Raw genomic sequence first — 15,202 nt, forward strand, 5'->3', positions numbered from 1 at the left:
CAGAGGAATAAGGCATTCTAAGTAAATCATAGCACATGCAAAGGAAGCTCTGCTCCTCAGTAGAAAAAGCCTACTTCTCTTCTTCAGGCGACCATAGAGTTAACCAGTCTTGTTGTCTAAATTGGGAAAAATACACTGAAGTTAAAGCCTCAGACAAGCCCAACTTTACATCAGTTACGCTTTGCTTCAGGTGCTCATTTATTGTGTATAGATAGTTACAATTACAGGAAACAGGTGGTGACATTTTCAAAGGCCCTTCAGGCGGGAAATTACTGTATATAATCTGACACCTCTCATACCAGGTGGCAGTGAGTTGGACCATGGGCTTTGAACATTGTGCCATGGTGTATGTGTGATAAGATCAGAACCACCTTTTAGCTTACGTAGAGGTTAACTCTAATGTAATACTCTGAGTCTGGCTTCTACCTTGTTTATTTATTTATTGGGCTGCCTAGAGCAGTCAAGAGGTAGCTGTGGCCTCTGCCTTGACAGAGCTTACAATTTACCCCAACACTGATCTTCAAAGGCAGCAAAGCAAATCTCAATCCAGCAGTTAGAATAAAAGCGACAGGTCTAATAAGAAAAGCAGTATCAGAGAACCACATATAATTCCCCATGCAGACCAAGCATGAAATGGATGAAGCCAGGTGGCAGTTTCACTGATCTCTGAAGCAGAGTAATGAGGCTATTTTAGAACTTTGGAGGCCTTCAGCTTTTGGCCATTTGGAGGCTTCATTCACCCCAAACCATACTCCCATATTAAGGGGAATTTTTGCTTTTAAAAAATTGAGAACTTTTTTCTTCTTTTATAATTCAGCTTTTCAAATTATTTGACTATGAGTAACTCCTTTAATTTAGAATTGCCTGTGAGTTTTTGGCACTCACGATGCATATTTAGAAAGCTTTGCAAAGTGAGAAAAACTTGACCTACAAATTATTTTCAAATGGGATGAAATAGTTATGAGCCCTGAATTTAAAAATTAATGGGGTTGACATGATACTGTTTCTTAGACATTTGTCTAAATGTTTATTAATTTCTATTTTGCAGTTTTTTTGTTTCACGTTTTGGAGCCAAAAGACCTTTTATTCAGCTCTCATTCTCGTAGGCCCTGGGCATTCTGCCTACAATGCCTAATGAATAAAACAGCCTTGCACACAAAACACAGAGTGAAAAAGACCAATGAAATTAAGTTGTCAGTGTATATAGTTTCCAGATAACTTTGAGAGTTCTTTTCCACCCTTTGCAGAATTCTTATAGAACCAAAGAGAGAGCCATATACTCAAAGGGTACAGCATATTGCTAGTAATGAAGTGTTTGTACATTTGGCATATAGCTAGAAACAGGGCTGATGTATTAATAGTTCAAATAAACTGAGAAAGGAAAAAAAAACAAGGTAAGGGGAACTCAATTTTTTATGCCCATGCTGCTAAGCACTGTGCCATTTAATGCTCACAACAGCCCTACGAGGTAGTTACGATCATTCCCATTCAGCAGGTGAGGAAACCAAAGCTTGGAGAAGGTAACTTGCCAAGGGATACACAGTTGCGGAGAAACAGAACCCAGAGTCAGCCTAACCATGAAGCCCACGCTCCTTCCACAGTTCTTGTGCTGTCTCCTTGCTTCCTAAAAGGGTGATTTTATGAGAACCTTTCTTTCTCTAAATCTTGATTTAATAGGTGACGAATGTGCTTAGTGTGGATGGGATGCAGGAGGGTGGGTAGGGGGCGCTGGAGTTTCCCGGAGAGCAAAGTTGAAGTGACAGAAGGCAAAATTCACTACTATGCTTTCTTTTTTTTTCCCTAAGTGATTCATTAGTAGAAAAAAAAGCTGTGGTGGATAAAACTTCTGAAGCCCACAGTCTGTAGCAACATCAAGGGAATTTTGAACTATGGAAAGTCCCGAATCACAATCATATTGGAACATATCCCAGCCCTTCGAGGTCTCTTTGCAGTGTTTCTCAAAGCGTAGTCCTGGACCCTCCCCCAGAACCACGCAGGGAGCTTGACAAATACAGATTCCTGGGCCCCAGCCCAGACCTACTGGATTAGAACCTCTGAGGGGAACGACCTGGGAATCTACATTTTAACTCACCTTCTCTACCTCTCTGGGTGGTTCTATGTTCATGAAAATTTTAAAACTACACTTTAGCGGTTCAGAACAAGATTCTGCTGCCTCCTCATTTTCTTGTTTAACAGCTTTTAAGCACCATAGCTTAAACTACCAGGAATAGCTAGTTCTGGGCTCGCCACCATTTTACAGATGGGAAATTAAAAGAGAAAATGAGCAAATTGCTTTATTTAGCAAGTCAGTAAAACTGCCAAAATGAGAACTAAAAAAAAAAAAAGATAAAGCCACGACATATCCCCACTGCACTGGGATTATCTCCTGGGGCCTTGGTTTAAGTCACTGGTATGATTCCCACCCACTGAGAAGATCCCATCCCCGGGGAAATGTTGACAGAGGTTTTTAAAGGAGTTGCCTAGAAGGTTAAAATCACCTCTTAGCAGCTAAGCCATCTCTACTATGGAAGAAAGGAAAGAAGGAAGGAAGAGAGAGAGGGAGGGAGAGGAAAGGAGGGGAGGAGGGGGAGAGAGAGAGGGAGAGAGAAGAGTGGGGAAGGGAGGGAGGGAAAGGAAGGAGAGGCACACTCACTCCATGGGGGTGTGAGCCAGTGGCCCTGGGGACAGTGCGGGGAGGAAGGAAGCCCAGATAGAGACCCAGAGGCACCAAAATGCTTTCAAGGGGTCAGAAGCATGGGGAGTGCTTGGCATTTGGCAGGGAGGGAGCCAGGACCACCTCCCGCTCCCATCCTGGCCAGGTCACCAGCTCGGCCCCTGACTGCGCGGTCAGGTATGCCCTACGCCCCAGCTCCGTGGCACCCCCTGGAAGGGCTGGCACAGGTCCTTTTCAGAAGCAGGACTCACCTGCCTTTTGCTAAACATGAAATGTCTTACTGAGCATAGAATTAAAAAACCAAAACAAAACATGAAGTTTGAGTGCCCGAGGGTCACCCTAGCTCCGGGACATCAACGTGAGGGAAGGCGAGTCCACGTCTCTGCCCTCCGATGGAGCCCAAGACAAAGTCCTCAGGGCAACTGCAGCGAACGCCATGGGAAGGAGTCTGCAGTTTTACACGTCTCAGACTTGGAACTGAAAAGGTTGAGTCTAAAAAGGAAAACATGTCACCCTGCTGCCAAAATCAACTATGATGAAAGTTTAGAGCCCACCACTCTCAGCCAAGCATTTCCTGTTCTGGCCTCCCCGTCTGCCTTGCGCTGGCTCCAATGAGGGAGAGCTATTTTTAAGGTGCAAACAACCAGGCCCAAGAATGAGAGACGTTTCCTTATTATAGTTATACCTTTCAACTGTTCTTCTTCCCTCTGGAGATAGAGGCCAGGTTTGGTTTTCCCTTTGAATCTAAAATCTCTGGGGGTAAGAAGGACTTTGAAAGGTCATGACTCCATCTGTCGCCTCTAGCCTGGCATCGACTGTTGTCCTGGGCAACCCGGGTCAGAAAACTCTTCCCCACTCCTTGTAGACGTTGGCTCCTCACGGACGTGCACTAGGCTTGTGCAACACAAGTGCTCTTGAGCAGTGTTTGTAAAACATACTTTTTATATAAAAGGTGACTTGAAAATGCATTCGTGGTTTTGTTATTTAAAGGAATCCAACAATAAATCTTTTCTTTTTCTTTTTAGTTTTTCAACAGTGGAATTTAATATCATGCAAATAGATATTCCCTAATTTGCATGGGTTTGTAAATTCAGACTTTATGTTATTATAGATTTACTTGAGGCAGGGCAAGTCTGTGGTTAGTCTTCTAAGAGTCAACAAGCTCTATCTGGTATCTAACTGCATGTTTCCTCTTGTAATTCATGGATATTTTCTTATGCTGTTAAATTGGTTCATTCTTTTTTTTTTTTTTTTTTTTTTGAGACAGAGACTCACTGTGTTGCCTGGGCTAGAGTGCTGTGGCGTCAGCCTAGCTCACAGCAACCTCAAACTCCTGGGCTCAAGCGATCCTCCTGCCTCAGCCTCCCGAGTAGCTGGGACTACAGGCATGCGCCACCATGCCCAGTTAATTTTTCTATATATTTTTAGTTGTCCAATTAATTTCTTTCTAATTTTAGTAGAGACGGAGTCTCGCTCTTGCTCAGGCTGGTTTCGAACTCCTGAGCTCAAACAATCCGCCTGCCTCAGCCTCCCTAAATTGGTTCATTCTTAACACTAAACCTTGTGGGACCCATTGGAATTTGGCAGTAAATGAAAAAGAAAATCCCTCCCTTGTAGCACTCATAGGAGCATCATCTTGGTTTTGGCTATTACTCCCCGTGAGTCCACTAACATTACTTTCTTTACAGCACGAATCCCCACCTGACTTTACCATGGTGGCTCACGTCTCCCCCCCCTGCAATGTAAGCATTGCCAGGGCTTTGTTTGCTCTTTAATTCCTCACTGTATCACAAGCATGAAAAACATATTAGGATGCTCAACATTCATTAGTCAATTAATGAATTTCTATTTATCCCAAATTGCTATGGTATTTGGGATTAGGGTGTTGAAGAGCTCCCCACACTTTTTTTTAATTTGATGCCTTCCTATCTCTCCATGCATCACTATTTTCACCCATTGCCTCAGGCGTTGCTATAGGAATTACTTGAAGGACAGGAGGATGACTTCTTTCCAAATTCACTAGTATCTATGTGTTTTAAATGAGTCAAACTTTAAGCTGACAACTCCACAGAGCAAGTTGGCCAGCATGACCAACTCCCAGCTTTCTTGCTGTCTCTATTCCTGGTGGCCCTTTATCCAGCCAGCACAATGGGGGCATGATCCGATTTTTGGCCAAAGGAGGACCCTTGCTGCATCACTGTGCTTGTACAAGATTTGGTGCCTGTATCCCTCAATGAAGAAATAGAAAAGACGGGAAACTACTTGAGCACAGAGTCTAGGTCTAGAAGCGTATCTATCAGAGAGAGGGAGAGAAACAATGTGATGACCCATCTGACCCAGAATGACACCAGAACTTATAATGGCTGTGGATCAACAGTACTTGGCACGTCGTGGTTCAAGGAAGTTTTGCTAACTGGTGAATGGCAAAATCGTGCAAAAATGATGCCTGAGCTAGGGTACTCGTTATATTTACTTCTTGGCAGTATCAAGTTATTATTTTGGGAACATAAAAACAGGAACAAAAATTTGGTTAGTCACTTACTTACCTTTTTACTCAAGTGGGGCCCACTGGTTCCTCCAACGCTTCTCTGTACTGAGGGTGGCACTTGGTATACATCTTGTTCTTGGGTGCCATGGCCAGTGGGTACTTGGTAAATTCCCTGATTTTGGTAGGAAGGTGGCACTTGGTAGATGGTGTCTCGAGGAACAGCCTGTGAGTTTGGCACTTGATAGAGCTTCTGTTGGCCAACAGCCTGGTGTGTCAGTCCAGAAGCAGGCTGGTCATGACCGGAGGAGGTCTCCTGCACGGGACCAATCAGAAGCTTCACCCGGTTGCCTGGGACAATGCCCTGTCGACCGTGTAAGGAGCACAGCCACCAGCCTTCCAGCCCTCCTGTGTTCTGCTCTATGACGGTCAGGATGTCTCCCTTGCGAAAGGCCAGTTCCTCAGCACACTCTGGGACATTGTCGTATAAGGCCCTTGCCATAAGATTCTAGGAAGGAAGGAACAAAGGAAAATCATGTTAGAACATTAGCTCAGCCCCTTTAGCACCATCCTCTTATGGACAGGCACACTTCCTGGAAAAAGAGAAGAGTAAATCTGAACAATGGCCTGTCAGGAGAAAAACAGATGGTGCAGACAAAAGACAGATACATACATACTGTGTCTGCCACCAATGACATCAGACTGCCTCCTTGGAAAAGCTCAAAACACCAGAAGAGTTCTTTCCTCTAGCAGGAGATGCTGTGCCAAGGAATTATGAGCAGCACCGTTAAAGAGTTAGAGAATGGTTCACTACACCAAACATTTTTCTTCCTTTTTTAAAGTGAGCTTAAGGGAGAAAAATGTTCCAAGATGGTCAGACGTACTACAAGAGACATGTCTCAATTTTTTTCATATATCGGAGGTAAAAAGAGTGAAAGAAAATCTCAAAGAACACACAGTACAAATGGCATTTATATTCGGGGTTGAAATGTAAACAAAAGTACACTTATGTGTGCCTTGGCGGGGCTTGAAAAATCTTATTCTCAGATGATCAAGAGGTCCCTGGATACGAGGAGAATCTACAAGCAATGGACATGCCGTAACAGTCACCATGGAGCACAGAGTGACAGTGTGACAGTGGTCTACATCTCCAGATTCGATGGCAGGAGCTACCAGGAATTTACTAGCACACAGGCAGATGCCAACTCTTTCACTTTTGGTCTTTTACTCATACCTTTGCTGAGGGCTTCCCTTTACCCTTCTTTATCGCCTACTTCTTAAAGCTCGCCATTCACATCCGAAAGGCTGTGCCTTCCCCTCCTTTCATGGGCCCAAAACACTCTCTCTCTTTGTATGAAGGCCTGTCTGGCACATTCAGTACTAAGCAGACAGCCAAAGCAGGCATTCAGCAGAGAGTGGGCAGGCAGTATGTGCTGACATTCTTGGAACCCTGTCAAAGGCTCAGAAGATTCCATTTCTTGGCGTTAGTAATATTTCCCAGCACGCGGGCAGCCCTTCCCGCATGCCTGCCCACTTCCCAGAGCACAGAGGAGTCGGGGAACATTGTAAATTCATTGCAAGCACTTGGAAAACTCAAAGTGCTCTCTCTAGTGCTTTATTAAAATGTTTGGATGTGCTACTGTCATTGCGATGGGGCTCACTTATGGGAGAAAGGATTGCCGGTTGGATGGAGCAGGTTCGTGACATTATTTCACACCGTAATATATTTGTGGAATTTTGGGGCTCTTGTTATTTGGCCTTTTGACCCCTGTTTTCTTCTCTAGAAATGTGGACTTGATCTTTTCAGCCTCGTGCTTTCTTCATTTCTTTATAACTGGCAGACGTTAATCGTGGCCCCTGTCCCAGCTCCGTAGCCACAGGTCCTGCACTGTGTGTCACTCTCCACCCTGAAGTTGCTGTGCCACGTGAGGGCTCTGCCCTCTGGTCAGTAGCTGGGAAGGGTCCAATTCTACTGGTGTGAGCCTGGCTCCTCTTAGTCAACTACTTAAGGAAAGGGGGAAGCTTTGTGATATTCTTTAAGAATAAGGTTGAAGTCCTTTTTCTTGGCAGTTATGAGATCCAGGAAGTATGGGAGGCAGACAGGTGAGCAGTCAGGGAAGCTAAAGGGAAACTGAGGAGTGTGTGTTTCAGGTGAAGGTTTTACTAAGCAGGAAGTTTTGGGTTTCTTCTAATAATTAAAAGTTCGCATGCAAAGATAAAATCAGGTAGTATTCTACCCTGGTTTGTGGAACCCTTTAAGGATGGTGCCATAATCCTAAAATCTCCTCTGCTTCCCTTCCTCCATCTTTTGGGTGCTCTGTAATTCAAAAGAAAAGTCATAGAGTTACAGAAGACACGAGTCTGGTCCTTTGTACCAAAATGATCTCCAGGAAATAACTCCGGCAGAGTCTTATTGAGATTATGGAGTGGGGGAGAGAGCTGACCACTCTGGTCTCCGTCCCTTTCTCCTGGGCCCATTCAACAATTGGGACTGGTTGGGAAGGAAGGCCCTAGATGAAATCTGAAGTAACAGAGTCAGGGCCAGTTCCATGGAGCAGAGGGTTGATAGCTGTGTAATTACACTGGCTACAAAGAAGGGAAAGAAGAGAAACAGAAAACAGTAGAAGGGCTGCAGACCTAACTGGCAGAAATCAACTGATGGCATTTGGAGCTGGGTCACTTCCAACTCCGGGGACACCATGAGGCCCTGAAATAGAGCGGGAGCGTGCTTGATTGGCAGCAGATAGAAACCCCCATGTGAGAGTGGCCCTTTGTTTCCTGCCCCAGTGACCTCCCAGCACCTGGTGAGCAGCATGCTAACGTTTCTGCCCCAGCCTCAAGAGCTGCTTCTCAGGGGACTTTCAGAGCCCCACAGCCTGTGCTGGTGTGGGCACTGCAGAAGAGCTCTCCTCATTGGTTGTCCAGACTTCCTCGCAGTCCTACCCCTGCCCGCAGAGATTAGGACTCAGACAGAGAGCCTGGCATGGCTGTCAGTGGCCCGGACCCCAGTCCCAGCCTGACACCTGGTCACACTCTAATAGACATTCTCAGCTGTGGCTGAACAGGAGTTTGAGTTGTTTACTATCTGTGTCAACTACAGAGAGCCAACGTGTGTATGCAGCCACTCTCCTAAACAGAAGGTTTCAGCTCCAGAGACACTTAGGCATCACCTGGACACAAGGTTCCTGTTTTACAGATGAGGAAACAGGTCTGGGGAGGCCAGTTTATCGTTTGCCCGAGGCCAATCAGAGATGGAAATAGATTTGTGGTTTTTTGGTTCAATTCTCTTTCCAGAACTCTAAGCTGCCTTAGTTCCTCTGCACAGTGTCCTTCTAACTGGGCTCCATTCCATTATATAATAAAGTTCTGAAGACGATCAATTCTTCTTTTCATATCTGTGGAATAAATGGATTCTTGGGGTCTTGGGTCCCCCAAGACCTGTGTTACTTGGGCAGATGACTTCCCTCCTTTGTGCCTTAGTTTTCTCACCTGCACAACGAGCATGAGAATGACAGCCCCCAGCCCATGGGTTTGCTGTCAGGATTAAATGTGTTCATTCAAGGCAAGTACTTCAACATCGCCGGAGACTTAGTGAGCCAGCGTGACTGGGTGGTCCCTCAGCTGCAGGCTCCCTGCACACTGTGTCCTCTCAACCCTCAGTACAGGGTTGGTTCTATTCTACCAATGATATTATATATATTTTTACACATATTTGATATTTCTCTTACTCACAATAACATTTCAAAAGAACTGTCTTTCAAAGCAATATTTTTCTGAATTATGAATGAGTTCTGGTTACCGCAAACTCTTGTTGAGTATTTGCCTACAAACAGCAATGATAAAACTATTGGTCGCGCTCAAGAGACCTTCTGAGACCTTCTAAAATAATAATATTACTGGATAAATCCCAACAGATTCTGACATCAGAAAGTGGGGATAGATATGGGTACGGCGCTTGGCTATTGAACATAACATTGTTGGGGCAAGAGTTCGGTAGAAGATAGCCAAATCAACTTCGGCTGGAACACAAACCATCTCATTCAAAAGTGCACGTAAGTACGCAAATCAAGAGTTAATTCTTCTGGCAAGGAGGTAGAGGGACCCTCTCCTTCAGTGGAAAGCTGTGATTCCTGGAGGCCACGAAGTCAGAAGCTGATTATCTGAGTATCTTAGAAACACCAGAGAGAAGCAGTTTGTCTATTTAAGATCTCTTTCTCCCACCCGCCTTGGATATTTATCTCCAGGGTAGGGAAGGTCAACACAGAAACAAACCAAGGGGAGGTAAGAGAGCGGTGTAACTCTATACCCGGCTGGATGGTTGGCCTCCAGAGACTGGCAGTCAGCAACGCGGCTAGAGCTTGGCAGGGCACCAAAACAGTTGGGGCGCGGAACTTGAAAGCCAGAAGGAACTTTGAACAATTAAAGTCCAACCCTTCCACCTTACAAACGACAAAAATGAGGCCCGAGAAGTTAATGATTTGCCAGGTCACCTGGCAAGAAAGTCTTAGAGCTGGGACAAGAATTCAGGCCTCCTGTCTCCGGGTCCAGAATTAGGAGAGAGTTTATCAAAGTCAAATACATGTGCTACAAAAGCTGTGGCTCTGATCAGGATTAGAAATCGGCATTGAGGATCATAAACCTGTCTGAGGGGACCCTAATTGTACCAGCGTCTCGCATCGAGCCCCGCCCCAAGCTGAAACTCTCTTCTTTGGGCTTCCATGATACCACTTCCTGGTTTTCCTTCTCTTGACCACTCATCCTCCTTCTCTGTTATGGACCAATATTTTTTCCCCATCCCTTAAGTGATCATAGTCCAAAGGGATCTTTTCTTTGTACATTTCTCTTCTTTATATGCCTGCCTTCTACAGGAAACCTAGTCTATGCCACGGCATCTGAACACACAGGTATACCTAAATCCATAGCTCAGGCCTACATCTTTCCTCTGCGCTGCAGTCTCTTATTGCCAACTGTCTAATGCAGTGGTTCCCAACCTTTTTGGCACCAGGGGCCAGTTTCATGGAAGACAATTTTTCCACGGACAGGGGTGGGGGTGGGAGTGGGAGTGGGGTGGTACCGGTCCGCGGCCCCAGGGTTGGGGACCGCAGCTCAGGTCTAATGGGCATCTTCATCTCTAACTGAGCAAGTGCACTAACCTCTTTCTCCTGCTTTGCCTTGCTTGGTGAACACACTGGCAGCCTCCAGGGTTTGTTGAGTCTTTTCATGACCCGAAACCCAATCAGCTGGACCCTCAGTGATATCCCTAATTCAGGTCCTCAGCAATTTTTTTTTTTTCTGGAGCACAGCAATTGCTTTGCGACTGGATTTCCTGCATTCAACCTCTTCCTGCCTCAAAACCTGTCTTCCATGTAACCAGAATGGTTATCTTTCCCAAGCCTGTCTGCACGTTTCCCTTCCCAGTTCTCTGTTGTACTGTTTCTTTACAGTACGGCTTGGACTGCTCCATTCAAGACGGTGAACTCCTTAAGTTCAGGGATGCTGTCTAATTCCTTTTGTATTTCCAGAACTTTAGCTCACTGTCTGAAAAAAAACGAAAACATATTCATTAAACGTTTGCTAAATTGAAATGGGTACTGGACTCTGATTTCCTGGTTCTCTGCAGGGAGGGTGAAACTGTTTTACTTAGAGAATTCAGCAAGACGTTTGGTTAAAATTTTCAGGTGGAAGTGGGAAAGATGAACCAACCAGAAAGATAAATGGCTTGTCCAAGTCATTCAAGCCTCACAGCCAGAAAAGAAGAGAGTACGCAGGAAAGTGCCTGCCCTCCCTATTAAAACAGGATGATGACGCAGATGGGGGGCCTGACCCCCCTGAAACTGTGTTCACAACTACTGAGCAAACAGGAAGGCCAAGAGGAACTGGCCATCCCCGTGAGATTAAACACAATGGTCTCTTTTAAGAGCCTTTCTCCCTCAGCGTAGCAATCTGCTTCTGGCAGTAGGTGACAGAGCGCCATTCAAATACTTTGCCAGAATGTTTGGGTTCTGCTGTTCCTGGTTCCCCAGCAATGTCTGAGGAGTGGGAAGAAAGTACTGTACAACTGGCCAGGACTGCAAGTACAGAGTGCTCAAGGTCACATGGCAACTTCTACCGCTCTACCCCCCAACTCCTCCCTACCTTTCCCCCCAATGCTATCAAAATATCAAGAAAGCTTATTCCTCTTACTGTCAGGGAAACTATCTGCTTTTCCAAATATGGGGAGGTGTGACTTGTAATTTCCATGAACATCCATGCCGTTTTTTGAAGAGAAATGAGACACAGTGGCTGGTGTGTCACCCCACTGACTGATAGCATCATCAATGGCCTGGCTTCCTCTTAGTATTTTTACTTCACTCTATATTTATCATGAGGGAGATCCTGCCAACGCCTCAGGGCTGCCACATTCTCAATGACGTGGCTTTCCCGTACCCGAGCCCCCAAAACGTCAGCCCTGGACTCCGGTGGACTTGTATGTCCACACACACACACACGCACGCAGAGGACAGACCCTGAGAAACAGACACAGTAGAGGAAATGGCCATTGTCAAGGAAATCAGTCCTAAAGGAAGTGGCTGAGGATGAACAGCATCAAGGTCAGTCTCAGGGCACACTGGGGAAGAGAGAAGGGCTCATGTGCTTTTGTGCACACTGACAAAAATCGGCTTCTGCCTCAGGACTGCAAGCCATTTCGGTTATGTTTCTCCTCTCCCTCTCATCATCACCTTTGGGACAGAGCGGATATGGGCTTTCTGCAAAGAATCAAACAGCCATAGCGAGAAAACATGGGTGTCTACAAGTGTCTGGATTTCAATTCTTGGAATACTTGGTTTACACTTAGGTTCTTGCATCTGAAGATCTGGAATGTTGAATTTTTTGAGTTGGATCCTCTGGAGATTGTTAAGTAGCAGACATGAAGCTTTCAAGTAGAGGCATTAGAAGATCTGATATGATATGACCCCAGTTTTTTCCCAGTAATTTGTCAATTGCATTCTGACACACTTTTCACTAGGTGATCTGAACTAGTCCACAGAAAGGCAACAGTTGGGTCCCACAAGGTCCCACTAATTCCAGTTATACTTTTAAACACTGGTGAGGGGTGTTCAACGTTTCCCACCAAAGACTCCTCCTCTGGCACCTAGACTGCTTTTCAGCCAAAGATTTTTATTTTCTGGAAAGTGCTTTTTCTAAACCCCTGTGATTGTCACAAATCCTACATGAGTAACTTGGACCCACTCTGAATTTTATGTCGATCACTTTGCTCCAAGTCCTCAAGTGTTCCTAGATCTTTCCAGCTTTGTGAACTTTAGCTATGTCATTGTCTTCTGAGCATTTCTGAGTGGGAGAAGGTTTAAGAAATGTACCATTAGATACTTGCCTCCCAAAGGTACTCTTTGACGTGACATGAGACACCATTAAGATTCCCTGCACGCCCCGTGGGGCAGCCCCCTGCTTGTGGCTGCCCATTCCGGGTTTGGGAATCTCAACGTCTCTTCTACACTGGCCTATTCCTATTTGCTGAGGGGTTATTTGGAACCCCCATTATTTCGGTTGTTCATATACCAAAGTGTCATTACTTCTTGGGAGCTTCTGAAAAGATCCGATACTCATTGCAAATTTGGATATTTGGACCTCACAAAGAAATTTCTATCTGGCCAGATTTGGTAACATGATATGGACAGCACAGCTGTGAGATTACAAAGTGTTTCCTCAAATGCTGGGCTCCTCCGCTTCCCTGCACTTGAATGAATGCCATCTATTGTCCCTTGATTTAAGGTTCATGCAGGACAGAAACATTCATATGCTGGGATTTCAGAGTCCAGTACCCATTTCAATTTAGCAAACATTTAATGAATATGTATTTTTGTTGTTGTTGTTTGCCATGAAAACAACAAAAGCCTAGAGGAAATCTTTTGCTTTGTGTAAGAAAAATTACAAATGGGTTGGTAGGTAGGCGTGCATATATGTATGTGTGTGTACAACTCACAGCCAACATCTATTACTTCTTGGCCCGTGGTAGAGATGGATTTGCTTACAGTATTAAGGAAAAATAAATTAGCTTCTCCTCATACTTCTGATGATCATAAATAATATAAATGTTTTTGGGAGTTCAATTTTCCACTCATCTGTGGTCTTAGAGATTTACCAAAGCAATCCCTGAGGGTCTTAAAGAAGGTGGGAAACACCGAGGTTTCTACAGGTATTAGAACCAGAAGTCACCCATAGCTTGACCAGAATTAACTAGAGTAGGATTTTAGAGTAAGAAGGAACCATTCTAACCCAATCTCCTTATTTTAAAGCCCAGAGGGTCTCATATTAAATTAGCAGCAGAGCCAGGGATAGCATCTGGTTCCCCTCTTAATCTAGAATTTTTTCCTACTAGACCAGGATGCCCTTCCTGAGAATCTTCTCCATGTTAGAATTTATCACTGTTGCTAGTAAGCCTTGGAATTTATAAGCATTTGTCCTGGGTTGCCTGGTTTTGATAGATTTCAGCACAGTATGCTGGCAAAGGATCAAAATCACAGGGCAGGCACAAAGTCTTTTCAGGGTCCTGTCCCTGGATAAATCTGACAGGCGCCATATAATGATGAAGGCCTGACACCCACTCACCCAAAAGATAGGTTTTATTAACAATAAAACAACCATCTGGACTTCGGCCAACATTACAGTGTTGGCACCGGATCATATCTATCTGCCTGTCTAGACAAATCCTCTAATATCCAGGTGCTCAGGGAAGAGAAATGAGAATTAAGTTATAATGGGGTAGAAGACACTAATACACTACATTACAGTATATTTCCAAAAATGATATCATTTCTCAAAAGTCAAAACGCGCAAGTTATAACATCTAATAAAGTATTTGAAAGAAGCAAAAGACGTTCCTATTTTTACATTCCCATCTATCTTATCTTCCTGCACCAAGCTGTGCAGCCCAAGGTTGTATCTAAATCCACCAACACAGATGCATGCACGTCCCGGCAGCCTTCGTCGGTCTCCCAGTCAGTTGATGTAACCAGGATGCCACTTCGCTGGAACTTTTTTAGATGTCATCTGACCTGGGTCATCTGACCTGATTGCTGTAATCTACTTCACTTGCGAGGTCCTCAAAGAGTTTTTAAAAACAGCTCCACACACTCGGCTGAGAGGTGTGTACAGTCATATGCCGTCAGCATTGTAGCTGCTGATCTAGCTCAAGGAAAGCCTTTAGAAGCTGCAGCTCTCAGCTAGGGGACAGAGGAAAGATGGCGGGAGCAAAGGGAACAGAAGAAAACCTCCAAATGGAATCGTTCAGTGCCTAGGCGTAGAGACAAGCTCTTACATGTACATTTTATGCACCAATTTATGAGAATAAAATGGCTTTCTTAAAGGCCCAGTTCTAAATGTGTGTTCCTTTACATCACTAGGTATGTATGTAGAGAGAGAAGGCAGAGGAAGAGCTTGGAGAATTAAAGTTGCCTTAGAGATGGTTCGATGGTTTTATATTTGACTGGAGTGAAACCCTGTGCTTCCTAGTATTTTGTGGTATTCACGTGAACAAATGGGTGCTAGGCATATAGAGGAAGTTACTTTTTGGTTAGGAGCTGTTACCTTAAGCTCAATATCAGACATCATAAAATTAAGGTAAATGGTCCTCTGGGGGTATTTTTGTGCTTCTATCACATAAAACCAGTAAGGCAATTATTTTTAAGCAGAAAGAAGTAGAAGAGATTAGACCAGTGGTTCTCGAGCAGGGGGAGATTTTTGTCCCTTCAGGAGACACTTGGCTATGTTTAGAGACAATTTTTGGTTGTCACAATATGTGTGTGTGTGTGTGTGGTGTTGGCATCTGGTTGAGTAGAGACCAGGGATGCTGCCGAACGTCCTACAATGCACAGGACAGCCCCCACACTGAAGAGTTACCTGGCCCTAAATGTCAATAGTGCTGAATCGAGAACCCCTGGACAGAGGGATGGACTGAATTAGGAGAGTCTGGCCTGAGTCCTCATATTGTAAGACTAATGACAATGAAATCCCTGCCTTTTGTGCCTCTGTTTCCCCACCTGCAA

The 15,202-nt window shown here is 44.8% G+C and overlaps 1 protein-coding gene across 1 annotated transcript in view; it reads right to left on the reverse strand.

Annotated features, from left to right (window-relative positions):
- The window catches only part of NEDD9 (neural precursor cell expressed, developmentally down-regulated 9), a 46,011-nt gene that overhangs the window by 21,561 nt on the left and 9,248 nt on the right, over positions 1 to 15,202 (reverse strand). The window contains exon 2 of the mRNA XM_012653177.1: positions 5,221 to 5,667. Within this exon, the coding sequence (XP_012508631.1) occupies positions 5,221 to 5,667 (447 nt within the window). The remainder of the gene's footprint in view (positions 1 to 5,220; positions 5,668 to 15,202) is intronic.

Source organism: Propithecus coquereli, unplaced genomic scaffold, assembly GCF_000956105.1.
Source record: "Propithecus coquereli isolate 6110/MARCELLA unplaced genomic scaffold, Pcoq_1.0 Scaffold416, whole genome shotgun sequence".
In the NCBI taxonomy this organism is placed as follows: domain Eukaryota; kingdom Metazoa; phylum Chordata; class Mammalia; order Primates; family Indriidae; genus Propithecus; species Propithecus coquereli.